The 27,733-nt window shown below is 34.6% G+C and overlaps 1 protein-coding gene across 1 annotated transcript in view; it reads left to right on the top strand.

Annotated features, from left to right (window-relative positions):
* Positions 1-27,733, top strand: part of LRP1B (LDL receptor related protein 1B) — a gene marked incomplete at its 5' end in the record, with an annotated part of 1,526,008 nt that overhangs the window by 556,149 nt on the left and 942,126 nt on the right. The window contains 1 exon segment of the mRNA XM_057550915.1: positions 1,453-1,710. Within this exon segment, the coding sequence (XP_057406898.1) occupies positions 1,453-1,710 (258 nt within the window).

Below are 27,733 nucleotides of genomic sequence, written 5' to 3'. Positions count from 1 at the left end.
AGGTGTACCGAGAGTGTAGGGGCTTGTAGTTTTTTACAAGATAAAGTGGTAAGAGAAGTCCTCACCAGAACGGTGACATCCAAATAACACCCAAAAGGAGGTCAGCATGTCAAGTCGACCATTCTGAAATATGATGATTATTCTAGGAAGAAGGAAGAGCCTCTGAGATGGCAGCTTACTTGACTTGTTCACAGAACAATAAGAAGACCAGTATGTGTGGAGCAAGATAAACAAGGGTGGGAGTAGTAAGGAGATGAAGGAAACGAGGTCAAAGAGTAATGAGAATACACATCAGGTAGGGCTTTATAAACCATTTTAAAGGCTTTGACTTTCCCTCTGATTGAAATGGGAACCCTTTGAGGAACCGGACAGAAGACTTGCTTGATCTGCCTTAACATTTTAAGGATATGACTGGCTATTGTGTTGCCATAGACTCAGGAAGAGGAGGGCATAGGTGGAGACAGAGAAACCAGTTGAAAGGCAGTTGTAATGATCTGGTTGAGACATGATGGCAGCTTGGGGCAGGATGGTAGTAGGAGTCACTGATGTGTTTGACATCAGAGTCAAAGAGATTTGTTGACACGACCAATGTAAGGCAGCAAAAAGGAAAAGTTGGAGGTTTGCAAATTTTCCCTATTCCCTAATTAGCACGAAAGCTACTCTGAATATGATTATAGAGCTAAACTCTTTCAACGCTAATTTTACATGGACTTTTACTATTAATTTTATATGTTAAAGTTATTGTGATTCTAATCAATTAGTATGTATTTACCCAAAACTCACCAATCCTAGCACAAGCAAAGATGCATTGTTCCAAAAAGTGGTAGTGAACAAGTTTCTTTTACCTCGAGAATCTTATTTTCCTGACTGTAGAGAAGAAATGTGAAAGGAACTGGTTCAGTGACCATGATCTAGTCACTAAGGAAATGTGTGATTGTTTGGCTCCAGGGGTCAGTCAGGGAGCCAATGAGCCTGAGGTCACAGGTGCTCTTTGTATGAGGCTGTGAGCTTTGCATGTTCCACTCCAGAGAATCTATTTCTGACCTCATACATCCACTTCAAAAAAGCGTGCCCTTGCTCACAAGGGAAGTCTGTAACACTGTATGGAGAGGTCAATCCCGATCCATCATCATTGCTAGAAGAACAACTCACAGCATTTCCTTTATTTACCAACAGTGAAAGCAAATAGCATTGTCGTCATATTTAGACAACACATTATGACTAAGGAAATCAAGAATACAAATGCTCAGTGGACTATGTTGTCCTCAAAGAAATGAAGTGATATAGTTACTGAATCATATACCGGTTACTAAAAAATACTTTAGGCAAGCAATTTTTAAAATTGTAAAGATGCATTAAAAATATTGGAATAACTTTTAATAAGTAATGCAAAATTATTTTTAAAAAAGTGACTCTTTTACTGAACTCACTTTCCTCTCTGTTTTATTCCAGAACCTACAGATAGGCCGCCTTTGCTGTTAATTGCAAATTCTGAAACAATTGAGGTTTTCTATCTTAATGGAAGTAAAATGGCAACCCTGAGCTCAATCAATGGAAATGAAATTCATACTCTGGATTTTATTTACAATGAAGATATGATTTGTTGGATTGAATCGAGAGAATCTTCAAATCAGCTCAAATGTATCCAGATAACAAAAACAGGAAAATTAACAGATGAATGGACAATCAGTATTCTTCAATCCTTTCACAGTGAGTTTCGATTTACATTATATGCCACCCTTTAAGGATTTCATTTGCAGACCAGTAGACGGGATTCTTAGATTTTCTAGCATAGAAAATGGCTTTTGGAAAGCTATATAGGCAAATATGAATGTATTTAAATAAGTGTATTCCCTACGTGTTTTGCATATACACACATATACACATAGAATTGCACTGTTTATGTAAGCAGTACATTGAAGGGTTAATTTTAATTCTTTCTTTAATGCTTATTGCAGTATCACCTAGATGAGAACTGTGATCTTTCACTGAATGATAGTTCACAATGTGATAGTGAAGGTGGGATTAAAAAACAACAACAACAAAAAACAGATTTGATAATTATAAGCTCATCAACTGTAGTGTTTGTTAAAATACCTTGAAAACTATTAGTTTTATGCTAATTGGTAACAACTACCTGTGTTTGTTGACTTTTTTCCTAATAAATCAGATTTTTTATATATCTTCTTCCAAAAGAGTAACTTGTAATTTGTGATTCACTTGATTTCTCATGTCGGAAATTCACAAACTATGAACTGTCTTTCTCTTTCTGTATATCACATTATCACATGCACATACATTCCCCCCTCACTATTCTGCTCTCTACCCATCCCACATGAGAGTATACAAATTTATTTGTGCTTGCCTGGGGAAACTGTATGTATGAGAATTTCAAGACGTATTCATTTATTTTATGATTTACAGAAAAAACTTATTCTTACAAATGCTACTATAATATAAAACTTGGTAGAGAAATGAAGGAAATGTACAATCAAGTTAAGAAGAAAAAAAAAAGAGTGCTGTGATAGAATAAATTTAGTTTTCAGATGTTGAATGGTGATTTGAATTCAGTAATCATATTTTATTGATGTTTGTGATGTACAGTTTCAGGGACTGGTTATTGATCCTTATTAAATATAAGAAAATAGTACTATGTAATGTTTGATAATTATGATTAGATTGAATAAAAACAGTGGTAAAGATTGTAAGAAAAATGGAATATGAAGTGAACAGAAGTAAATGTTTAACAAATAGAATCCAACATTTTTAAGATTTTCTTAACATAAGTAAAACAATTGATAAGGTCATTTATTGTGACAGTGGACCAAAAATGCCTAGTGAAAACAGTGGACACTGTCTATTTCAAGGATTCCATGGAGAAATGATAATTCATAATAAACAGTAAATAACTAGTGGTAGTAGCACAAGGAATGTTTCTATGTGATTTGAGTATTTCAGACATTGGCTCAGCCAGCAGTTGAAAATCATTTGAACAAAAGACTCTGGTTTCTGCCATGTTAGTGATTACCTCAACTAATCCAAATGTATTTGTCCCTAGCAAATGGAATACTGGCAGTCAAATAGCTAGAATATTCACTAAGTCATCAGGTAAAATTATTTTCCAAGGATACTTAAGCAACTTTTTTTCTACATTTAATATGCCCTAATAATAGTAGTAATCCTTTCTTTAATATGTATTTTTAAACAACTTTAATAGTACATCTCAGATTGGTCAAGCAACTCTACATTAGAATATTGTAGAAAATAATCCAGAATTTAGATTTCATGTGATTTATAAACAATTCTTGGCAAATCTAGAAAAATAGAGATTGACTTTGTTAGGTAGTTCACTAAAATGATGAACAGACATTCATTTTGAACTATACAAAATTAATGCAATGGAAACATCTTAATTAGAATAAATAGTTGTTAATGAAGTCAGATTTAAGCCATGCAATTCCAGTCACTTTAGAAAGAAGTGATTAAATGTGTGGAAGTAATACAGTGATGGGAGTGGGACAGAGGTGTGAGCTGGGCTGGGCTCCTCTATCATTGCTTGTAAGCCATGTATTTTATCAACATTGACACAGAACAGCTTCCAATGGGCTCTGCATTCACCATGACAATTTGTGAGTTGATAATGAAGTTTGAATATTCTTTGCATATGTAATTACCTAAAATCTCTGTTGTACCCTATAAGCAAAAATAATGAACTGATGGGAGTATGCCTGAATACCTGTCACTAGCCACTATTCCAGAGATTATCTCTTTAGGTTTTCCTCCCTCATTATCTTTAGATACTTTTCTCTGAATTTACCTGAATAACACATTCTTTTTTGGAAAAAAATAAAACTTTTATTTTTCAAAGTATTACTATGAGGAGAATCATTACAGGTCAAACCGACTTGAATTTAAAATTTACATAATATTTTAGTAAACATCTTATTGCAATATTAAAATTTTTATTGCATATCTCATCTCACTGGATACCCACCACATCTCTGTGGAGTATGCAGGAGAGATACTCTTCCCATTTTATAATAGACACAATTTTAACTACAGAACTAAGATGTGTTAGGCAATACTGAATGGCTAAAAAGAAGGCAGAGATAGGACATCTAAATCCTATGTTCTTTCTTCTACATTAACAAAGGCAAATACAGGTCCCTTCAAAGAATTTCCCAAGTCTAGCACAAATAATCATATCTACAACTTATTAAATGTGCTAAAAGACTACATGCAATAGGGAGGCATTATTAGTCCCCTTATGCTGAAGGGAAAAATCGAGACTCTGAATTTGGGCCAGACTTCTTAGCCTTCGCTACACCACACTGCCCCAGTGGCCTCAACTTTTGTTTTTCATTTCACAGCCAAAACAATCAGGTACACTAACATTAGTAACAGTGGCTCACAAAAGACAGTGTCTACATGGGAGAGAGGTATAAGAATCTTGGAAGGGGGTGGACAAGATGAGTTGTACCAAGGCCATGTCATTTGAAAAGGCCCAACACATGATTCTGATACGGCCACCTAGGGAGGCCTACCTTTAATACTGAGAATCATGTCTAAGCAATATTGTGAGAGAATGAGGAAGGCTGATAATAATGTGCTCAATAAACTATATTGACAAAAGGAACATTGGGGAAAATGCTAGAGATTATATTTTGAATTGAATTCTTTCCTCTTTATAAAGATACTTGATATTTATTAGCTAGTATTTTTGCCTGAAAGTTACAAAATACTAGATTTTGAAGAAAATTTTGGAATTAAGTGTTTTGTAAGCAAAATTTGTTCTCCAGGGATTCACGTAAAGTACATTTACGGCAACTAATTATTTCTCCCACGTTTTCCTCGGGGAGTACTGTGGTAGGAACACAGATACCTAAAATCAGCAAAAATGATGGGATCCCTAACAGTAGTGATGCCCAGCTATTTTCCTCAGGACAAAGTGCACAAAGATGATTGAGACAGATAGGATTATTTTCTGGGTGTATCCCTTATTAAGAAAGATGATTCAGGACCAATTGTTCTCTTCCAGGTATATAGTAGATACATTCATTCTGTTTTTATGTATATTCAGTATTCTGCAAAATTTGAGTATCACTTATTAGGATTCTGATTTAGACTTAACCAGCTTGTCTTCATCCATTCATGGGCTCAGCTACAGTCTAGCAGAGCGTGCCAGGCCCAAAAACTATAAAGGATTACTTATTCTTTATACACTTTGCTTCTGAATTAGTGCCATTCACTGGCTTTTATCTGTCTTTTATTTGGTCTGTTTTGATATCAACTTAACTCATTTTCCATTTGAACCTCTGCCTTGATCCTTGATTGGATAATTTTTGGATTCACTTTACCCATGTCTTTTCTCAATCCTACTTCTTTCTGTTGAGTTAGCAATTCTCTAATAATCATATAATATTAATAGATGACATTTACTGAATGTTTATTTTGTGCATTAACAGTTATACACATATACCTCTCTACTATCACAAAAGTTATATATGTATACTGTATAAAATAGTTTATAGATAAGACAATGAGCTTAAATAAATGAAATACTTTTTTAATTTAAAGGAAACCTTGACCTCTTAATCTCAATAGATACTGAGTAACGGCCTTTCTTAATTGTGCAATATTCCCTATTTGCTTCTACCCAGCCTAGGAATTTCATAGCCTTCAGTGCTTCACAAACATCCTCCATCAAGTTATGACTGGACACAGCTGTGTCCCTACGGTAAATACAAGCATAGCAAGCATAGTCTTGGGACAAAATAATCAACCTATAAGAGTAGAAATGCTAGATTCAAATAGTGTCAGCTCACAGTGAGTCTGCACTTTAGAAGATGATCATGGAACTTTGCAGCAACACCCTATGATTACATAGTATCACATAATAGTATAATCATAATAGAAACTTGGCATGCAGTATTTAAGCATGTGACTTGTAAATAAAGTATTTTTATGACCTTTCCTCTACAATTGTCTTTCTCCATCTGATTGGAGAAAAGTCATTCACATTGCTTTAATTTGCCTTTATATGATCACTAGTGAAGTTGTCCACTCCATTGTGGACTTATATGTTCACGTCAATCTCGACAGATCTGCTTGAGTGATCATAATGCTCCATTGCTTAAAGTTAAAATACAAAATATTCAGTGGCTTCCCATTTATCTAAGGAAAAAATGAAACTTCATTTTACGGCTTCTCTGCAGGCCTCTACCTTGCCTCTCCCCACTCAAATCACATGTTCCACCTTAAAAAAAAATACTAGCACTTCCTTTAATGCACTTTGTTTTCTCATTTCCATGTGTGTTTGTATATGCTGGTTCTTCACCATAGGCCATAGTTGTCATTTCCTATAACCAAGTGTCTCTTACTCATGTTTTAAGGTATAATATCCTTTCCAAAAGTTTTTCTTTTGAGCTTAGCAGCCCTTCCTATGTGATTCTGGGACATCATAGTACAAATGCATTATATTTTATTTGTGTGTTTACCTGTCAGATTCCCAAATAAAGTGTAACTACTTTAAGTTTAGGATGTGTGTTTTTTTCATCTTTGAATCAGATTTCAGCAAAATGCCTATCTGTTCTAGAATAAACATAGGTAACAAGTAAAGGATGAGGGTGGAGAATTAGAGGGGAGAAGGGTAAGACCAACTTCTGGAGAGACCATGCCAAATCACTACTAGAGACATGGAGAAAACCAATCTGCATTATGGCTAAGTAAGATCTTTTCTGTGTCTAGATAATAGCCTCACGTGTTAATCTTGGTGTCCTTGAGATACAGGTCTGTTCAGCAACTATTGGCTTTTATTTGGGTTCAATCTCTGACTTCCCCAGGGTCAGTAAATTTGCGTATAGATTCATTTTGGAACCTAACCTCGATGACAATGGAAAAAACTTGATCCAGATCTGTTTGAGTCTCCCCACCCCACAGAGCAGTTGTAATTAAACAGTATTGGAGCCAAAGGTCTTAAAATAGAGGTCAATTAATTCTTAGCACAGGAATAAAATAGAACAATACAGCTTGGAATCTTAACCTTTCTCCTCTCCTCAGTCTGATTAGACATTTTCTTAGGAAGGAGGTTCTACTGTCTTATATTTAGGTCCTTAGATGCATAAAACAGTAGATGTGCTTCCCATCTCAATCCTGTATACTTAGTTATTATCAAGGCCCCAAATGTTTTTGGGGTAAGAAGTAAAGAGCAAAGTCAGGATGTTCTTTGTATCTGTCAACCTCTGAGAAGCCCTGTTAGTTACCTCTAACCTAGAAATGTATGCATTTAATTCTTTGTGAGAGATGAAGTATATTCAGCAATTAATCAATTTTGGTTTTAGCATTTCATTAGAGAAAGTTCAAAAATTGGTCAGCTCTGAGCTCAGAAGAAGAAATGGTGATGACCATCCTAATCTTATAAATTACTGAGATTTTTTATTAAATAAAATGAAAATGAGAGACATAAAGGAAATGAAAGAAAATAAAAGAATATTTTCTGATCTAGATTTCCCAATCCAAAAAAAAAAGTCATGGTGTTGTTGTTGTTGTTTTAGCTGTGTAGAATCCAGACTTTTTGATCAGCATATTTTGTGGACATCTAAATTTTGCACAAAAATCTTGGCTATAGAAACTAGTTTTATATTATTCCCTAAGAAACATCTGAGAAGAATCCAAAACACATCATCCATATAAGAAGGATATTATAAGTATTTATTCTCAGAGACACATTTTTATTTAACTGCTGTTTGATAAGCAAATGGATGTTTTATTAAACTCTTTATACTTCTTAAAAGCTCCTCATCTTTTATTTAGCATATTTATATGGAAATATAAAAATGACTTTTTCTGAGACATGGCTGCTGTGTGTGTGCGTGCATGCATGTGCAGCTAGTTATTACAACACATGCTTGCTGGGATCTGGGATTTTTACAAAGTGATCAGACCATCCACTGAGAACTCAAAAAAAACACGACAGTTAAAATTAGCAAAGATGTTGATCTGAGGACATATTTCCAAAGAATATTTTAAATTCTCCTGATATCATATGCTCAATGTTGTAGGCATTGTATTAAATTATTCCTTAATTTTTTATATTAACATTACATAAATTTATACTTTGGAATAAGTAACCTGTTCTAATTGACAATCAGTACAAAACCATAAAATGCCATCCTGAATGCCTAGAAAAGAAAAAAAATTTAAAAAGTCTGCATACTCTGTTACTCTACAAATTGGTCTTTATTGTTAGTTCAGTTGCCAGGCTGGAAATAACGCAATTACTATTTTATTGTCATTTGGCGACATACTTGAGATTAACCGAAGCAGAAATTAGAGATGTGCTAAGCTTCAATTGTTCATATTCATTTTTTCTATGAATTTGATAAAATACATTTCACATACACACTAAATATAAATATACTCCCCTCCAAATTTTGTTGTTTGCCATGTAGAACTTTTAAATCATTATTCTCATAGTGTGCTTTGTCTAGATTCACATTTCTGTTTGTTTTATTAATAGATTTTAATTATCACATTTCTGTTTATTTTATTAATGGATTTTAATTATCAAAGTGGAAATTTCTTCATGATCCCATTACAGCGCCGTATACCAGGTAGAACATAATGTTTAGCAGTTTACTTTATCTACCAACCTGAAACTTGGAAAGTAAGATGCTCTTTTCATCATTAATAACTCATGAAATATATTTGAAATCCATGATGTATACTCACTCTAGCTGGTGTTTCTGTCTTGATAAACTTTATCTTGGTAGAAGAGAGAAGGAAGTAAGGGAAGAAGAGAAAAGATATGGAAAAAAGAGAAATTATTACTTGTTTGGCAAGTAGACTAGTAAAATAATTTCTGACTTAATATGTATTTGATAATTTTTCACTTTAAATATAATACTGTCATAGTGTATTTTCCTTACTTTTATTTTGTTTTGCTTTTTCTTAAGGGATTTATGCCAAGTAAAATGAGCATTTTTTTCTCATATTTCTTGGCCATCAGAAGATTTTAATCTTGTAAAGACATTTACAATATACTAGGAATTATCAAATCTAAAGACAGCAGTAGGAGCCAAATTAAGCAAGGTAATGAAACTGGCATGTATAGGATTTCAGTTTTTGAGTAAGATTCTTGTTTTCTTTTCTTTTTTTTTTTTTTTTCAGGCTGTAATGTCCTGTGACTTACAGATTTGCTGTAACACTGGGCTTTGTATTTTCCTCACCATGGTATTTGGGATGAGTTGATATGGTCCTAGCTCTGTCATTAACTAGCTGTGGGACCTTAAACAAATAATTTTAGAGTGAAATCACTTGTTCACATAATAGCTGGAATCCCTCTCAGATCTAAACATACTTTCCCCTTCCTTTCCCTTCTGTTTGATATTCTTGTAATTTGCAGTATGCCCGTGTCTTTGTGTGCATGTGTGTCTACCTCTCGTCTACTTTTTTTTTCCTCTCACCTAATTACTCACAATAGGTATATTTTAATCATTGTATAGTTCTATTCTCTAAGATATGTTCCTTGGGACACAAGTTTTCCTGGACATTCTTAGAAAAAATGAGTTTGTGGTCAAATGAGTTTAGGAAATTTTGCATCTGTATACCCTTATTGGAGATTTATATGTATATTATTAGCCTATTAAAGATTCTGAGGAGTCCTTCTGTAAAGTACCTATTTTACTTTGTTTAGCTCAGGATTTCCTTAATTTATTTGAGTACTGAACATTTTATTGGTATTTTTGTGGGTATGTCTGTGAGTGCATTTCTATGGGTGCTTGTTTCTAATGACATGTTATGAATATGTTTATGTGTCTACTACATATTAACATTCTAAATATCTAGTGTTTTATATTATCCACTTTGAGAAATATTGTTTTAGAGGTCTTATGGAATATCACTCATATTGTATCCTCCTACCACTTTTTACTGTCTCTGTGGCTAAACCTGTAAGGGTGGTGTTTACAAGGAGATATAGAGAATTACTGTAATAACAGTTTTCTAGCTATCTCTTCCCAAGAGCCCAACTACTTTTAGTTCGTACCCAGAGGGTTATGAGAGTTATAGGATCCATATACCACAAGCCCTGAGACTGCGGTGACAAAACCAGAGACCATTTCAGAACTGGAACTTAGAGGAATTAGTTATGCAGCAAAGATTTGGTCATGTGTGAATTTCATGCCAGGAAAGAGCCTAGCTAAAAGATGACTGTAGTTGATAATGGTAACAAAGAGTGTGTTCTGGAACTAACTTAGTATTGCAGCCAGTGTCAAGTAATTCCAATTTAATTATAACAATTTTTCCATGAGCTGGATAAATGTATGGTGACAGAAACTCTTAATGGTAGAAGAACAGTGTCAAATGATGAGATGGTCATGTAGATGGTGAAGGATTTTTTAAATGATTATGAAATATAAATCTAGATTAAAATATATGTATATATGTATATTAAAATATTCTGTAAGTCTTTGTCATCTTTGTTTTTTTTTTTTTTTTTTTTTTTGGCTGAGTTGAGTCTTCGTTGCTGTGTGTGAGCTTTCTCTGGCTGCGGCGAGCGGGGGCTACTCTTCGTTGCGGTGCGCGGGCTTCTCACTGCGGTGGCTTCTCTTGTTGCAGGGCACAGGCTCTAGGCGCGTGGGTTTCAGTAGTTGCAGCATGCAGGCTCAGTAGTTGTGGCTTGAAGGCTCTAGAGCGCAGGCTCCGTAGTCATGGCACATGGGCTTAGTTACTCCGCGGCATGTGGGATCTTCCCAGATGAGGGATCGAACCCATGTCCCCTGCATTGGCAGGCGGATTCTTAACCACTGCGCCATCAGGAAAGTCCAGTCTTTGTCATCTTAATGACAACATTTACTTGGTAAAGTTATATAAAGTCTCTTGACAACTTTTGTTGTTTTAATGTGAGAATTAATCTGTATCATTTTAATCTCCCTGTTTTAAGGTATTAGTGAGGAGATCTATCTATCTATCAAGTACAATTATTCAGTCCAGTTTCACTAAGAAAAAGCAGGTAGTTATACTGTATATCCAAAACTGAATGGTAGGGAAAGGCCTCTGTACTACTAATCAACAATGAGACTAATTTTCAAACAAATCTATGGTTTAAAACATGTCTGACAAATGTACTAGAGAGTACATACATAAGAATAACATAAAAGAAATATTACTTTTTTGTGTGTGATGGTCATAAGAATAACATTATTATTCTTATAACCAAAGAAGATTCTATTTAAAATTTTTATGTTGTTGGGAGATTCTATTTTGTTTAATGAAAATAACAACAGCAACAAAAACCTTGTGGCTTGATAGAACAGTTCAGCTTGTCTGAGCTGGTCAGAATAACTTAGTATCCATATGAAACACCTCACTTGGCCTTAAGACTTAGTTTGGTTGTTTGTGTTATTTAAAAATATTTTGTTAAATTTTTTGGAGTCATGAGAAGTGAATGAATTCAAAATTATTATAAAATTTTAGAGCTTTGAGGATTTGGTTTGTAAGAAGGGTATAACTTGAGTAAATTAGAACTATCATGGTTACCGCTACAAAAATTTTGAACTTGAAGGGGTACATTATAATTGTGATTACTTATGCAAAACGCCATTGGCAATTACATCAGGTATTTAGATAATTTGTGCAAAAAGATGTTTGTTCCTAAAATGAAGATAATTGAGACAACATGTTGCTAATGTATGAAGTATGCAAATGATCATCTCAGTGTTACATTCCATTCTATGTGTTTAGTCTGAGCTTTTGTTTCTGAGACTCTCAGTTAATCTCGTTCTTCCTATGTCCATGGGATGATATTCACACAATATACATGGAGTATCAAGGTAATTATTTTGATAAATTCAAGCTGAATCATTTGTGTTTTTCAAATTTATTCTCTTGAACTATGGGAATTTAATTATTTTTTGTAGTTCATATTGAATGTTGTACCTGATTTATTTCTAAGCACATTATATAATGTTAAAAGTATTGAAAGATGACTCTAGTCATATATATATATATATATATATATTTATATATACAACAAATACTTAACTTTATTAGAGCTTTTTGTCGCGCCTTTAACAAGACATTACTTTAAGATTAATAATATTGATATTTTGGCATGGTCATAGATCAAGTGGTATTAATGTGTGAAAACCAAAGTTTTAAAGTATGTATATTTTTCAATTCAAAATTGTACCTAAGATAAGATGGGAGTTGAGCTATTATGTAATGTATATGCCTTATATACACCTCTTAAATTCTTATATACACCTCTTAAATTCTTATAAATATGAGTTATTTCAGAATTTACTGTTGCAGTTATTTAATTTAGTGTATGTGGATTTCAATGTGAGTTAAATATTCTATAGTTCTGAATGCTGTGAACTGTATCTTTCACCCTAAAATTCATATGTTGAATCCCTAATCCCCAGTATGATGGGATTTGGAGGTAGGGCTTTTGAGAGAGATTTAGGTTAAAGTCATGGTAGTAGAGCTCCTATGATGTGATTAATACCCTTGTAAGAATAAGACGTGGCCAGAGTTCTCTCTCTCTCTTCCATGTGAGGTTACACCAGAAGGTGGCTATCTGAACCAGGAAGAGTCCTCACCAGACATAGAATCTGCTGGCACCTTGATCTTGGACTTCTCAGCCTCCCAAGCTGTGGGAAACAGATGTTTATTGTTTAAGACACCCAGTCTGTGGTATTTTGTTATAGCCTGAACTGACAGGCTGTTATATTTAAAATGAAAAGAGAAGACATTCTTCTTTCATTCTAAAAATATATTTCTTCCTAATGTACCCATCTGGAGTGTCATGGGACAAATCCCCAGAAAAATAACACTCTGCCTCCATTTGTATAAATCTTAGGTTAGCTGTAGAATAAAATGTCTGAGGTGGAGAACTGTAAATTCGTCATTGCTGGACTAGCTTAAATCCTCATTTCTTCTGTGTCATTCCTCAATTCAGAGATACCCTAATACCTTTCAGGATGCCTCAATGTGACTCCTAGAAATAATTTCCACTCATGTCAAACAAATTAATCACTTGGTGACTGGTTTTGATCATTGGATTTGACTCTTAAAAAAGAAAAAGCAATCCAAAGGCATTTATTGATTTTTATTATGTATGTGTCTCCACAGAACTCATACCATTTTATTACCTTTATGCAACTGACCCTAACAGTAGAGTAAGTTTAATATCTGAAATGTTTGCCAATAGCAAACATGGCTGAGGAAGCATCCTACAAATATTTGGTCTTTGGGCTTCTCAATTGATACTTCTTTTACCAGGCCCAGTGCAAGTGATAACATTGGTTTAACTGAACCTCGCTTTAATAACAGAATTAATCCACTAAAACTACATCAGTACACACTTTTCTTCACTTACTGTACACTGGAACTCATACCTAGGGGAAACATCATTTTCTACTTGTTGTGCTTCAGATTCTGGGTCTATAACTTGGGTAGGTTAAGAGATATGACAACTATGAATAATAAAAAATAAAATATAGTATATATTATATAAGATGTTATATAATAATTGAATAATATAAATATATAATAATAAGAATCAGTTAATTAAAATTCTGTTTTTTTAGAGACATGATCAAAAGGTGAAAGGTAGTCTAAAATAATCTAATATGTGCCAACAGAAGTAGTCTAGATAACTGGTAGTCTCAGAGACAAATCAGGGCCAAGGTGTCAGTAAATTCTTACTTAAAGGACAGGAATAAGAGCCACAAAGTTACATGACTCTGATGGTCACAAAATGATTCTTGGTATGAATAGAAAAGAAAGAAGGACTCTAGAAGTCAAGATGTGGCAGTTTTAATGCAAAAGTGGATGTGGTGCTATTTTATCCTCGGTACAACATTGTCTGTTCATTCTTCTGATCTTTGCTTTCTTATCTCTTCTTAGTCACTCAGGCTCACCAATCATCATTATTCTTCCACACTGTTATATGTCACTCTCATCCCTCGTACTACTGTTCCACACCCTGGGTCTTCATACCTTCAGATTATTAACGGCCTAATTGCCCTTTCTTAAAATTACTCCTCCACATTAAATGATACCTCTCCTTCTTGTATACATCTTTCCTGGGTAAAGGATAGTGACTTACCAAATTTGAGCGCACAGGTAAAATCAAGGAAAATAACCACAGCTGATTAAAGAACAAAGGAGCTGTGAATTAAGATGACTCCTACACTGACTGATGTCGAGGTGGAGGCACGGATTTTAGGCAAGAGGTTCTTGAGCAAAGGTTACTTGGAATAGAAGAGCCATATTGATTTGAAAATATTTATTGGACACTTACCATGGGCTAAACACAATTCTAGGCTTTGGTAATATAGCAGTAAATGAGCCATACAGTATCCCTGATCACATGGGGCTTATTCTAGTGTGGGGAGATGGTGAACTACTAAATAATTAATTAATTTTGATCGATATGACTGCTCCAAAAAAAAATTAAATGATGGCAATGATATTGACTGGTGGGAATGAGTCATTGTGCCTGTTGGGGGATGTGGGGTTGGGGTGGGGGGCGTGGTCTTCTCAATATCCACTGGTCAAGGGAGACCTTTCTGAGAAGTAACATTTGAGCAGATACCTGAATAAGCAAAAGGGCAAGGCATGCACATTCATATACTCTTTTTCCTTGTACATCAGGTACAGATGTCCTAAGGAGGAAGCTTTCTTTGCAATTCAGGAAAAATTAAGGATGTTGGTTTAACTGGAGTGAAGTGAGCAAGGAAGATATGAGTTAAAAGGGAGGTTTAGAAGCCTTGTAAGCCACATTGAAGACTTTGAATTTTATGCTAAATGTGGGGGAAGTCATTAGAGATTTTTCAGAAGAGGACTGATATTTTGGAAAACAAGAATACAGACTCAAAATTTAGAGAAAAACCTGTTGTTTACTAAAACTGTGCAGAAGAAACAATAACATAATGGAAGTTGGTAGCCCACTACACTTCATTTCCTGGGTGGCCTTCCTGGAAAATGTTACAGAGAGAAACACTCTGTAGAGTTTTGACTTAAAATTGAGCTACAGTTTAGTAAACTTAGGTATTTAAGAAAATATCAGTGATGCTACCAAATGTAAAATAGATAACTAGTGGGAAGCAGCCGCATAGCACAGGGAGATCAGCTCGGTGCTTTGTGACCACCTAGAGGGGTGCGATAGGGAGGGTGGGAGGGAGGGAGATGCAAGAGGGAAGAGATATGGGGACATATGTATATGTATAACTGATTCACTTTGTTATAAAGCAGAAACTAACACACACACACAAAATATCAGTGATGTGCTTTTGAAAACATTCATACAGGAGAGTAAATCCCAAGAGTCCATCAGTTTGTTAAGACTTTTCTTAGCTGGCAGTCAAATGTAACATAGACTATAAAGAATGGTGTTTTCTTTTTTGCTGACATGATATAATTTGTGTTTTACAATATCACTTTGGGTGCTCTGTGAAGATTGTTATAGTGCATCTAGAAGGGAAGCAGAGAGTCCAGTTAAGTTATTGTAGCATCCAGGGGAGAGAAAGTAATGTCTTGAGCAAGGAAAGTAAGAGCAGAGATGGAAAGAAGTGGACAGTTTCAGATGAAGGCCTTAAGATTGCCTGATAGATTTAATATGGGGTGAAGTGAGAAGAGATAAAAATAGAATGAAGGATGAATCCATTTGAGTTACGGGTTGAAAATAATATTTTGCCTAGTGGGAAGAAGACACTTCTGTGTAAACTGTTTTTGTTTTTTTGTTATATTGAGAGAATAATAACACTGGAATATTTTCTAAGTGCGTCTGCCATAGGAAATGATTGACTTGTAGCTTGGGATAGAGGAAGGAATTGAGAAATAGTGGAACAGGGAAGTTACAGATACCTGATACTGCTCACCATACCATGTCAGAAACACCTCCTTTGCCTTTTTTCATAAAGACATATACACAGATTGTATGTAGAACTTTGTGACTACTCCTATCAAAAACTGATACTCACTTTGACTACATTTCATGTATTTACGAAACTGGAACAGAGATAGGAAGAGGCAAACTTTCCTTAAAGGAAAAGAAAAGGGCTCTGTAACATGCCACAGATTCTGTTCCTGATTAAGGCTGTAACTGACCACCATACACCCAAATTGAACTTCTTTTTTTTTTTTGCATTTTCAAAAGCAGCTTTATTGTAGTATAGTTTACATATCATAAAATTTCATCTAGTTTAAGTATACAATTCAATGCTTTTTAGTAAATTTACAAAGTTGTGCAAGCATCACTACAATTCAGTTTTTTTTAAGATTTTTAGAAATTTCACGTAATGTCTGAAACATTTATATTAACATATTTCCATACAAATAACCCAAAGAAAGTTTAGTATTAGTTGTTTTATTTTGTTTGTTTGTTTTTTTATACAGCAGGTTCTTATTAGGCATCAATTTTATACACATCAGTGTATACATGTCAATCCCAATTGCCCAGTTCAGCACACCACCATCCCCACCCCACCACGGTTTTCCCCCCTTGGCGTCCATACGTTTGTTCTCTACATCTGTGTCTCAACTTCTGCCCTGCAGACCGGTTCATCTGTACCATTTTTCTAGGTTCCACATACATGCGTTAATATACGATATTTGTTTTTCTCTTTCTGACTACTTCACTCTGTATGACAGTCTCTAGATCCATCCACGTCTCTACAAATGACTCAATTTTGTTCCTTTTTATGGCTGAGTAATACTCCATTGTATATATGTACTACATCTTCTTTATCCATTCGTCTGTCGATGGGCATTTAGGTTGCTTCCATGACCTGGCTATTGTAAATAGTGCTGCAATGAACATTGGGGTGCATGTGTCTTTTTGAATTATGGTTTTTCCAGCATATATGCCCAGTAGTGGGATTGCTGGGTCATATGGTAATTCTATTTTTAGTTTTTTAAGGAACCTCCATACTGTTCTCCATAGTGTCTGTATCAATTTACATTCCCACCAACAGTGCAAGAAGGTTCCCTTTTCTCCACACCCTCTCCAGCATTTGTTGTTTGTAGATTTTCTGATGATGCCCATTTTAACTGGTGTGAGGTGATACCTCATTGTAGTTTTGATTTGCATTTCTCTAATAATTAGTGATGTTGAGCAGCTTTTCACGTGCTTCTTGGCCATCTGTATGTCTTCTTTGGAGAAATGTCTATTTAGGGCTTCTGCCCATTTTTGGATTGGCTTGTTTGTTTCTTTAATATTGAGCTGTATGAGCTGTTTATATATTTTGGAGATTAATCCTTTGTCCATTGATTCATTTGCAAATATTTTCTCCCATTCTGAGGGTTGTCTTTTCGTCTTGTTTATGGTTTCCTTTGCTGTGCAAAAGCTTTGAAGTTTCATTAGGTGCCATTTGTTAATTTTTGTTTTTATTTCCATTACTCTAGGAGGTGGATCAAAAAAGATCTTGCTGTGATTTATGTCAACGGGTGTTCTTCCTATGTTTTCCTCTAAGAGTTTTATAGTGTCCAGTCTTACATTTAGGTCTTGAATCCATTTTGAGTTTATTTTTGTGTATGGTGTTAGGGAGTATTCTAATTTCATTCTTTTACATGTAGCTGTCCAATTTTCCCAGCACCACTTATTGAAGAGACTGTCTTTTCTCCATTGTATATCTTTGCCTCCTTTGTCATAGATTAGTTGACCATAGGTGCATGGGTTTATCTCTGGGCTTTCTATCTTGTTCCATTGATCTATGTTTCTGTTTTTGTGCCAGTACTATATTGTCTTGATTACTGTAGCTTTGTAATATAGTCTGAAGTCAGGGAGTCTGATTCCTCCAGCTCCGTTTTTTTCCCTCAAGACTGCTTTGGCTATTCGGGGTCTTTTGTGTGTCCATACAAATTTTAAGATGATTTGTTCTAGTTCCGTAAAAAATACCAATGGTAATTTAATAGGGATTGCATTGAATCTGTAGATTCCTTCGGGTAGTATAGTCATTTTCACAATATTGATTCTTCCAGTCCAAGACCATGGTATATCTCTCCATCTGTTGGTATCATCTTTAATTTCTTTCATTAGTGTCTTATAGTTTTCTGTGTACAGGTTTTTTGTTTCCCTAGGTAGGCTTATTCCTAGGTATTTTATTCTTTTTGTTGCAATGGTAAATGGGAGTGTTTCCATAATTTCTCTTTCAGATTTTAATCATTAATGTATAGTAATGCAAGAGATTTTTGTGCATTAATTTTATATCCTGCAACTTTACCAAATTCATTGAGTAGCTCTAGGAATTTTCTGGTGGCCTTTTTAAGGTTCTCTATGTATAGTATCATGTCATCTGCAAACAGTGACAGTTTTACTTCTTCTTTTCCAATTTGTATTCATTTTATTTCTTTTTCTTCTCTGTTTGCCGTGGCTAGGACTTCCAAAACTATGTTGAATAATAGTGGTGAGAGTGGACATCCTTGTCTCGTTCCTGATCTTAGAGGAAATGCTTTCAGTTTTTCAACATTGAGAATGATGTTTGCTGTGGGTTTGTCGTATATGGCCTTTATTATTTTGAGGTAGCTTCCCTCTATGCCCACTTTCTGGAGAGTTTTTATCATAAATGGGTGTTGAATTTTGTCAAAAGCTTTTTCTGCATCTATTGAGATGATCATATGGTTTTTATTCTTCAATTTGTTAATATGGTGCATCACATTGATTGATTTGTATATATTGAAGAATCCTTGCATCCCTGGGATAAATCCCACTTGATCGTGGTGTATGATCCTTTTAATGTGTTGTTGGATTCTGTTTGCTAGTATTTTGTTGAGGATTTTTGCATCTATATTCATCAGTGATATTGGTCTGTAATTTTCTTTTTTTGTAGTGTCTTTGTCTGGTTTTGGTATCAGGGTGATGGTGGCCTCATAGAATGAGTTTGGGAGTGTTCCTTCCTCTGCAATTTTTTGGAAGAGTTTGAGAAGGATGGGTGTTAGCTCTTCTCTAAATGTTTGATAAAATTCACCTGTGAAGTCATCTATTCCTGGACTTTTGTTTGTTGGAAGATTTTTAATCACAGTTTCAATTTAATTACTTGTGATTGGTGTGTTCATATTTTCTGTTTCTTCCTGGTTCAGTCATGGAAGGTTGTACCTTTTTAAGAAGTTGTCCATTTCTTCCAGGTTGTCCATTTTTTTGGGATAGAGTTGCTTGTAGTAGTCTCTTAGGATGCTCTGTATTTCTGCCGTGTCTGTTGTAACTTCTCCTTTTTCATTTCTAATTTTATTTATTTGAGTCCTCTCCCTCTTTTTCTTGATGAGTCTGGCTAATGGTTTATCAATTTTGTTTATCTTCTCAAAGAACCAGCTTTTAGTTTTATTGATCTTTGCTATTGTTTTCTTTGTTTCTATTTCATCTATTTCTGCTCTGATCTTTATGATTTCTTTCCTTCTACTAACTTTGGGTTTTGTTTGTTCTTCTTCCTCCAGTTCCTTTAGGTGTAAGGTTAGATTGTTTACTTGATATTTTTCTTGTTTCTTGAGGTAGGCTTGTATAGCTATAAACTTCCCTCTTAGAACTGCTTTTGCTGCAACCCATAGATTTTGGATCATCGTGTTTTCATTGTCATTTGTCTCTAGGTATTTTTTTATTTCCTCTTTGATTTCTTCAGTGATCTCTTGGTTATTGAGTAATGTATTGTTTAGCCTCCATGTGTTTGTGTTTTTTACCTTTTTTTCCCTGTAATTGATTTTTAATCTCATAGCATTGTGGTCAGAAAAGATGCTTGATATGATTTCAATTTTCTTAAATTTACTGAGGCTTGATTTCTGATGCAAGATGTGATCTATCCTGGAGAATGTTCCATGCACACTTGAGAAGAAAGTGTAATCTGCTGTTTTTGGATGGAATGTCCTATATATATCAATTAAATCCATCTGCTCTATTGTGTCATTTAAAGCTTCTGTTTCCTTATTTATTTTCATTTTGGGTGATCTGTCCGTTGGTTTAAGTGAGGTGTTAAAGTCCCCCACTATTATTGTGTTACTGTCGATTTCCTCTTTTATAGCTGTTAGCAGTTGCCTTATGTATTGAGGTGCTCCTATGTTGGGTGCATATATATTTATAATTGTTATATCTTCTTGTTGGAGTGAGCCCTTGATCATTATGTAGTATCCTTCCTTGTCTCTTGTAACATTCTTTATTTTAAAGTCTATTTTATCTGATATGAGTATTGCTACTCCAGCTTTCTTTTGATTTCCATTTGCATGGAATATCTTTTCCATCCCCTCACTTTCAGTCTGTATGTGTCCTTAGGTCTGAAGTGGGTCTCTTGTAGATGGCATATATATGGGTCTTGTTTTTGCATCCATTCAACAAGCCTGTGTCTTTTGGTTGGAGCATTTAATCCATTCACGTTTAAGGTAATTATCGATGTGTATGTTCCTATGACCATTTTCTTAATTGTTTTGGGTTTGTTTTTGTAGGTCGTTTTCTTCTCGTGTGTTTCCCACTTAGCGAAATTCCTTTAGCATTTGTTGTAGAGCTGGTTTGGTGGTGCTGAATTCTCTTAGCTTTTGCTTGTCTGTAAAGCTTTTGATTTCTCCATCGAATCTGAATGAGATCCTTGCCAGGTAGAGTAATCTTGGTTGTAGGTTCTTCCCTTTCATCCCTTTAAGTCACTCCCTTCTGGCTTGTAGAGTTTCTGCTGAGAAATCAGCTGTTAACCTTATGGGAGTTCCCTTTTATGTTATTTGTCGTTTTTCCCTTGCTGCTTTCAATAATTTTTCTTTGTCTTTAACTTTTGCCAATTTGATTACTATGTGTCTCGGCGTGTTTCTCCTTGGGCTTATCCTGTATGGGACTCGCTGCGCTTCCTGGACTTGGGTGGCTATTTCCTTTCCCATGGTAGGGAAGTTTTCGACTATAATCTCTTCAAATATTTTCTCTGATCCTTTCTCTCTCTCTTCTCCTTCTGGGACCCCTATAATGCCAATGTTGTTGCGTTTAATGTTGTCCCAGAGGTCTCTTAGGCTGTCTTCATTTCTTTTCATCCTTTTTTCTTTATTCTGTTCTGCAGCAGTGAATTCCACCGTTCTGTATTCCAGGTCACGTATCCTTTCTTCTGCCTCAGTTATTCTGCTATTGGTTCCTTCTAGTGTAGTTTTCATTTCAGTTATTGTATTGTTCATCTCTTTTTGTTTTTTCTTTAATTCTTCTAGGTCTTTGTTAAGCATTTCTTACATCTTCTCTATCTTTGCCTCCATTCTTTTTCCAAGGTCCTGGATCATCTTCACTATCATTATTCTGAATTCTTTTTCTGGAAGGTTGCCTATCTCCACTTCATTTAGTTGTTTTTCTGGGGTTTTATCTTGTTCCTTCATCTGTTACATAGCCCTCTGCCTTTTCATCTTGTCTATCTTTCTGTGAATGTGGTTTTTGTTCCACAGGCTGCAGGATTGTAGTTCTTCTTGCTTCTGCTTCCGAACTTCTTTGATACCATTTTAATTATTATACCAAGCAGACAGAGACTTTGCTTGCTCGATTCAGTTTATTTAGTATAATCTAGGGATAAAGTAAGTATATGCTTCTTGATTGTGGTGACATATAAAAATAAATGCAATTACATCATCTCATCATTCAGTGGGATTTTGAAATGTTCTAGCAAAGAAATGTGGTGTAAAACTGAAATGTTAATTTCCCACCTAAAACAAGAGACATATAAATCAGGGAAAACAAAATAGTTTCTTTATAATCTCATCATTTTTTAAATTTCATTTTTACCTGCTCTTCTCTGTATTTACATTAGAAACACTATAATTCTCTTCAGTGAAGGCAACATCACAGCTTAAGGGACAATATTTGAACGGAAGTAAAATTGTTAAGTTAAAACATTCATAAAATATGAAAAGAACAGACATGTGTATAAAAGCAATATGTATTTGGAAAATTTATGGGTTTTTTGGTGTCTTCAAAATTTCTATCATTCTTGGCTCTTTCACCTAAGCTAGAATATGACTTAAATACAGTCCTTTAAATATGATTATATATTTAATGATGACAGAGGAAATATGGGGAGTGTATGCCGCATAATCTCACCATTGCTCTGATATTCTTTGAAGCCACAGTATCTCTGCTGAAAGTTGCAGGATCTTCCTGACTGGTCATCTGCTTTCAGATTTTGCCCGTTTCATCCACATAGCACCCAGAATTGTCTTTTAAAAAGTGCTAAACAGCTGTCTAACTTCCTCCCTTGAAACTGTCCCCAGGGACTTTCTGTTAAACACTGCAGATTGAGCAAAAGTGTTTATATTATATCTGTTCTTTTCTGGAGTTCCATTGTAAATATAGCTTTTTTTTTTTTTTAAGTCTTTAATTGTATTAACCCAAAAAGATAAAAAGAAAAAGAGAGGAGACAAAGCATGTGAGATAATTTTGGATAATAAAGAATGGATGATTAAATGATAAATGAAGTAGGTTAATGTTTTTCTGCTTTGCTGAGTACAGAAGTGGTGGCAAGATGAAGAACCCCAGAAAGGCTCAAAAATTAGAGACTCTGGGCACTTCTGAAGGTACAGACATAGGATAGGGCTAGTAGTAAGAGGATTAGCTTAGAACCTATTTTGAGAATAAGTAGGCTTCTAAATTCCCTCTCCCAGTCTCTATAGCCAGGCAAGTTCTTATCTCCTACTTGAGCAGAAAATCAGAGGTTTTATTTCTGAAGCAGTTAAACAATGAATGGGTTGATAAGAGGAAACCCCAAGACCATGGCTATGAAGCAACCAGTACAAATTGTAGCAAGAACAAGGCAGGTAACAGGAAAGATGTCAAAAGCAAAAGAAGTCAGTAGATTTCTGTGTGTTTCCACTTAGAGAGGAATTTCAGAGTTTTTTTGTTTTTGTTTTTTTAATTGAAGTATAGTTGATTTACAATGTTGTGTTGGTTTTACGTGTATAGCAAAGTGATTCAGTTATATGTATGTATGTGTATATATATGTGTGTGTGTGTATATATATATATATTCTTTTTCAGGTTCTTTTCCATTATAGGTTATCACAAGGTACTGAATATTGTTCCCTGTGCTATACAGGAGGTTCTTGTTGTTTATCTATTTTTTATGTAGTAGTGTGTTTCTGTTAATCCCAAGATCCTCATTTATCCTTTCCCCCTCTCCCTTTCCCCTTTGGTAATCATAAATTTGTTTTCTGTCTGTGAGTCTGTTTCTGTTTTATAAATAAGTTCATTTGTATCTTTTTTTTTTTTACATTCCACATATAAGTGATATAATACGGTATTTGTGTTTCTCTTTCTGACTTACTTTGCTTAGTATGATAATCTCTAGGTCCATCCATGTAGCTGCAAATTGCATTATTTCATTCTTTTCTAACAGCTAAGTAATATTCCACTGTATATATGTACCACATCTACTTTATCCAGTCATCTGTCGATGGACATATAGGTTGTTTCCATGTCTTGGCTATTGTAAATATTGCTGCTATGAACATTGGGGTGCATGCATCTTTTCTAAGTAGAGTTTTCATCATTTCCAGATATATGCCCAGGAATGAGATTGCTGTATTATATGATTACTCTATTTTTTAGTTTTTTGAGGAACCTCCATGCTGTTCTCCATAGTGGCTGCACCAATTTACGTTCCCAGAAGTGTTTTTCTTTTTTTTTGAATTATGCAATAATTAATTACAGCAAAGAGAAGAAACTTGGGAATGTTAAAAAAACCACAAAAGTTGTTCAAGAAGGAAGTATAATCATATTATATTACTTTTTTCATTTGACAACAAAAATGTGTATTGTCATAATTATATAAACATTGAGTATTAATTTAATTGAAAATTAAGGTTGTGGGAAGATCAGGGGAGAGAAAGTGTGAATGTGCATATGCGTGTGTGTGTGTGTGTGTGTGTGTGTGTAGGGGTATAAAGAATTAACTCCTAATCGTGTGTAATAGAAAGTTAATAGATTATATACAAACTTTAAAAACCTTAAAATTATAGTAGAGACACGCCATATAGAATTAGGGAAATAAATACAATTGAAGTAGCTATAGCAACTGAAAGACAGTACAGAGAGGTGAAGTGGACACTGCTGTTTTTCACTGTAAGCCTTGATGGGGTGTTACTTTTTAAATCATGTGCATTTACTGTATGATAAAAATTTAAAAATCACATTTAAAACAAAATAATCCCCTGGTTTTACAGGAAATTATTATGAAGTCTGTCTGCTTACTGTAGTTTACATACTTCTGCCAATCTTTGCTGAGTCATCTTTTCTTGTTCATCCATATTTTAGCTATGATATAGCTCCTCCTACTTCTACTCATTTTTAGAATATGCCAAGCTCATTCCTCCTTGGTAGGCTCTGCCCCCAAATCTCCACATGCCTAACAACTTCTTGTCACACTGAGCTCAGTTCAAATATCCTCTCCTCAGAATGCCCTCTGTGATCAGTCACTGAAGTCATTATCCTGTCTTATTTTCTTCATGATGCTAACACTGTCTAATTCTACCCTTCTTGAGGAGAGGACTGTGTGAGGGATCATCTTGATCATGCCCAAATATAGTTGTTTCATCACAGAACCATATTTTGTATAAGTAGAGCAGAAAATTTCAAGACAAGTTATTTTTAAATTTCCCTGGCTTCATTTATGAGCATTTATGGAATATCCTTCATGATTTAGCATTAAGCTGAATTACAGGTAATTTAAGCGAACCAAAACTGTTATTGGTATAGACAGTCTAGTTTAGATATAGGTCTAAAAATAACATCCAAGTGATGGGAAGTCAACAAAATCTAATTTTAAAAATTATAGGGATTTGACTACTGTATTAGTTTTCTATTTCTGCATAGCAAATTATCCCAAAACTTAGTGGCTTAAAAACAGCAAACATCTATTATCTTACACTTTCTGTGTGTCAGAAATTCAGGGGATGCTAAGCTAGGTGGTTGTCATAGGGTTTCTCATGAGGTTGTAATGAAGATGTTGGCCAGGACTGCAGGCATCCAGTGGCTTCACTGGGACTGGAAGACTGGCTTCCAAGCTCATTCTTGTGATTATTGGCAGTAGACTTCTCTCCTTTCCTACATGGATCTTGGCACAAGGTTGCTTGTATATCATCATAGCATAGCAGCTGGCTTCCACCAGAGTGAGTGATCCAAAGAGAGAGAGAGCAAAATGGAAGTTATAATACCTTTTATGACTTAGTCTTGGAAACCACACTGTGTCATTTCTACCACATTCTATTTATTTATTTTTTTAACTTTTTATTTTATATTTGAGTATAGGTGATTAACAATGTTGTGTTAGTTTCAGGTGTACAGCAAAGTGATTCAGTTATACATATACATGTATCTATTCTTTTTCAAGTTCTTTTCCCAGTTAGATTGTTACATAATATTGAACAGAGTTCCCTGTGCTATACAGTAGGTCCTTGTTGGCTATCCATTTTAAATATAGCAGTGTGTACATGTCAATCCCAAACTCTCTAACTATCCCTCCCCCTGACCCCTCCCCCCTGGTAACCATAAGTTTGTTCTCTAAGTTTGTACCACATTCTATTTAGTACAAACCAGTCACAAAGAAGAGCCCACATTCAAGTGGAGGAGAATTAAGCTCTACCCTTTGCAAGGGGGAGTATCAAAATGTTTGTGGACACATTTTTTAGATTATCAAAACTACTAACTTATTATCAGTTAGCTTATTTATTGCTAGTACTGTGCTGTTCTCTAGTGTGTGCGTATTATAAGCTGTCACAGAGACATAAACTCAAGTGCAGTCTTTTAGTTCCCTCTGGGAAGCAACTAATATTTGTGGAATACCTACTGCATGTCATTGTACTGGATTCTTAATGTGTGTTGTCTGATTTAATCCCCTGGCCACTTTGTAAACTGGATATTATATTTATTTAATACAAAAACAGAGGCTTTTATGAAGTAGAACATACTCTAAGTAGGGAGTTAGGCTGAACTAAATGATATACACTGCTTTACTTTGGTATATAATCACACTAGAGGCCTTCGATCCAGTTTAGCCGCAGACAGGTTTTGTTTGAAACACAAAATATTTTATAATTAAAAAAACATCAGTTTACCATATTTAAAATTTGGCAGACTTCAAATGAAGTTCAGAAATTCTTATTTTGCACTTCTTTGAAACAATACAGCATTTCTGTGTCAAAACAATCAGCTGAAATTGAGTCTTCTTTTTCAGGGAGATGTATACATTTAAGTCATCATCTAGATTTGTCATAATCCCTCTTAACAGGTTTTACCTATTTATGTTATCTTTCTAATCTTGTGGACGTTTATATTTGCTATTTCTGGCTAGTTAAATATAGCAAATAATTAAAGAAAAATCAAGTACTCAACTTTGTCAACATATAATTTTCAAAAAGTTAAAAACATGACTTGTACAAATATTTAATGAACGTATATTAAGGAATTATTTAACTCATTAATAAGAGAACCAGCAGGATGGTAAATCTGGTTCAAAGAAGTACAGAAAAGACTGAAGTATTTACAATCAGTGAAAGAAAAAATTCTGAATTACGATTATAAAATTAGATATAAAACTAGTTAACATCATACTGGACAGTAAAACTGGGGTTATATTTACTACCTGATGGAAATCATTTGCATCTCTATTGGACAAAAATTATTTTTAATGTATCAATCTACACATTTATATTTAAATTCATAGAGACTGGGACCTAATCAACATTAAATTGTAAATTAAACAAAGGTATATTCCCTAGAGAACTAAACAGTCTTTGAAAAGGCCTATTAGACGATGGTCCAGTATGGCATTAAACACACATGCAGACATTCCTTTTATACTTTTTCTTAGCAAGATTTTGACTTTGTTCTCAATTATTTTCTGGCATAAACTACTCTACTGAATAATACTTGAAATAATACTTTAGTAGTATTTGCTAGAGCTGCCGTAACAAAACACCACAGACTGGGTGGCTCAAAAAACAGAAATCTGTTTTCTCATAGTTCTGAAGGCTGGAAGTCCAAGATCAAGGTGCTGCAGGTTTGGACTTTCTGAGACCTCCTTGGCTTGCTGATGGCCTTTCCTCTGTGTGCAGGTAGCCCCAGTGTTGTCTCTGTATGTCCTAATCTCTTTTTATAAGGACATCAGTAAGTTTGGTTTAGAGCCCACCCTAATGGCCTCATTTTAATATAATAATCTCTTTAAAGATTTTATTTACAAATATAGTCACATTTTGAGGTGCTGGGGGTTAGGACTTTAACATATGAATTTGGGGGGAAAACAATTTAGTCCATAACACTGAGCATATATTGCATTGTAGTGAATCAAAAATATTTAAGTTCTGCATTCACCAATTCTGTTAATTAATTCCTTACCTTATGATGTGATGAAAAAGCTGATGTAACTTTTTTTATCCAATTATAGATTATCATAAGTATCTTCTTTTTTAAAACTTTTCCCTTGAATTTTAAAATTAATTTCCACTGGGTACAACTTTAAGTTTTTACACCTAACATATATTGGGTTTTAAAAAGATAAAGTTACTTATATTTATATAATACTTTAACAAGTTTCAAAATACTTTCAATATTTTTTCACTGTAATTTAAAAGTTTATTAATATTGATATTTACATTATTTTATTTAATTTATTTATTTTTGGCTGTGTTGGGTCTTCGTTTCTGTGCGAGGGCTTTCTCTAGTTGCAGCAAGCGGGGGCCACTCTTCATCGCAGTGCGCCGGCCTCTCACTATCGTGGCCTCTCTTGTTGCGGAGCAC

Source organism: Balaenoptera acutorostrata, chromosome 8 (genome assembly GCF_949987535.1).
Source record: "Balaenoptera acutorostrata chromosome 8, mBalAcu1.1, whole genome shotgun sequence".
Classification (NCBI taxonomy): domain Eukaryota; kingdom Metazoa; phylum Chordata; class Mammalia; order Artiodactyla; family Balaenopteridae; genus Balaenoptera; species Balaenoptera acutorostrata.
This window is presented reverse-complemented; position numbering and strand designations above follow the sequence as displayed.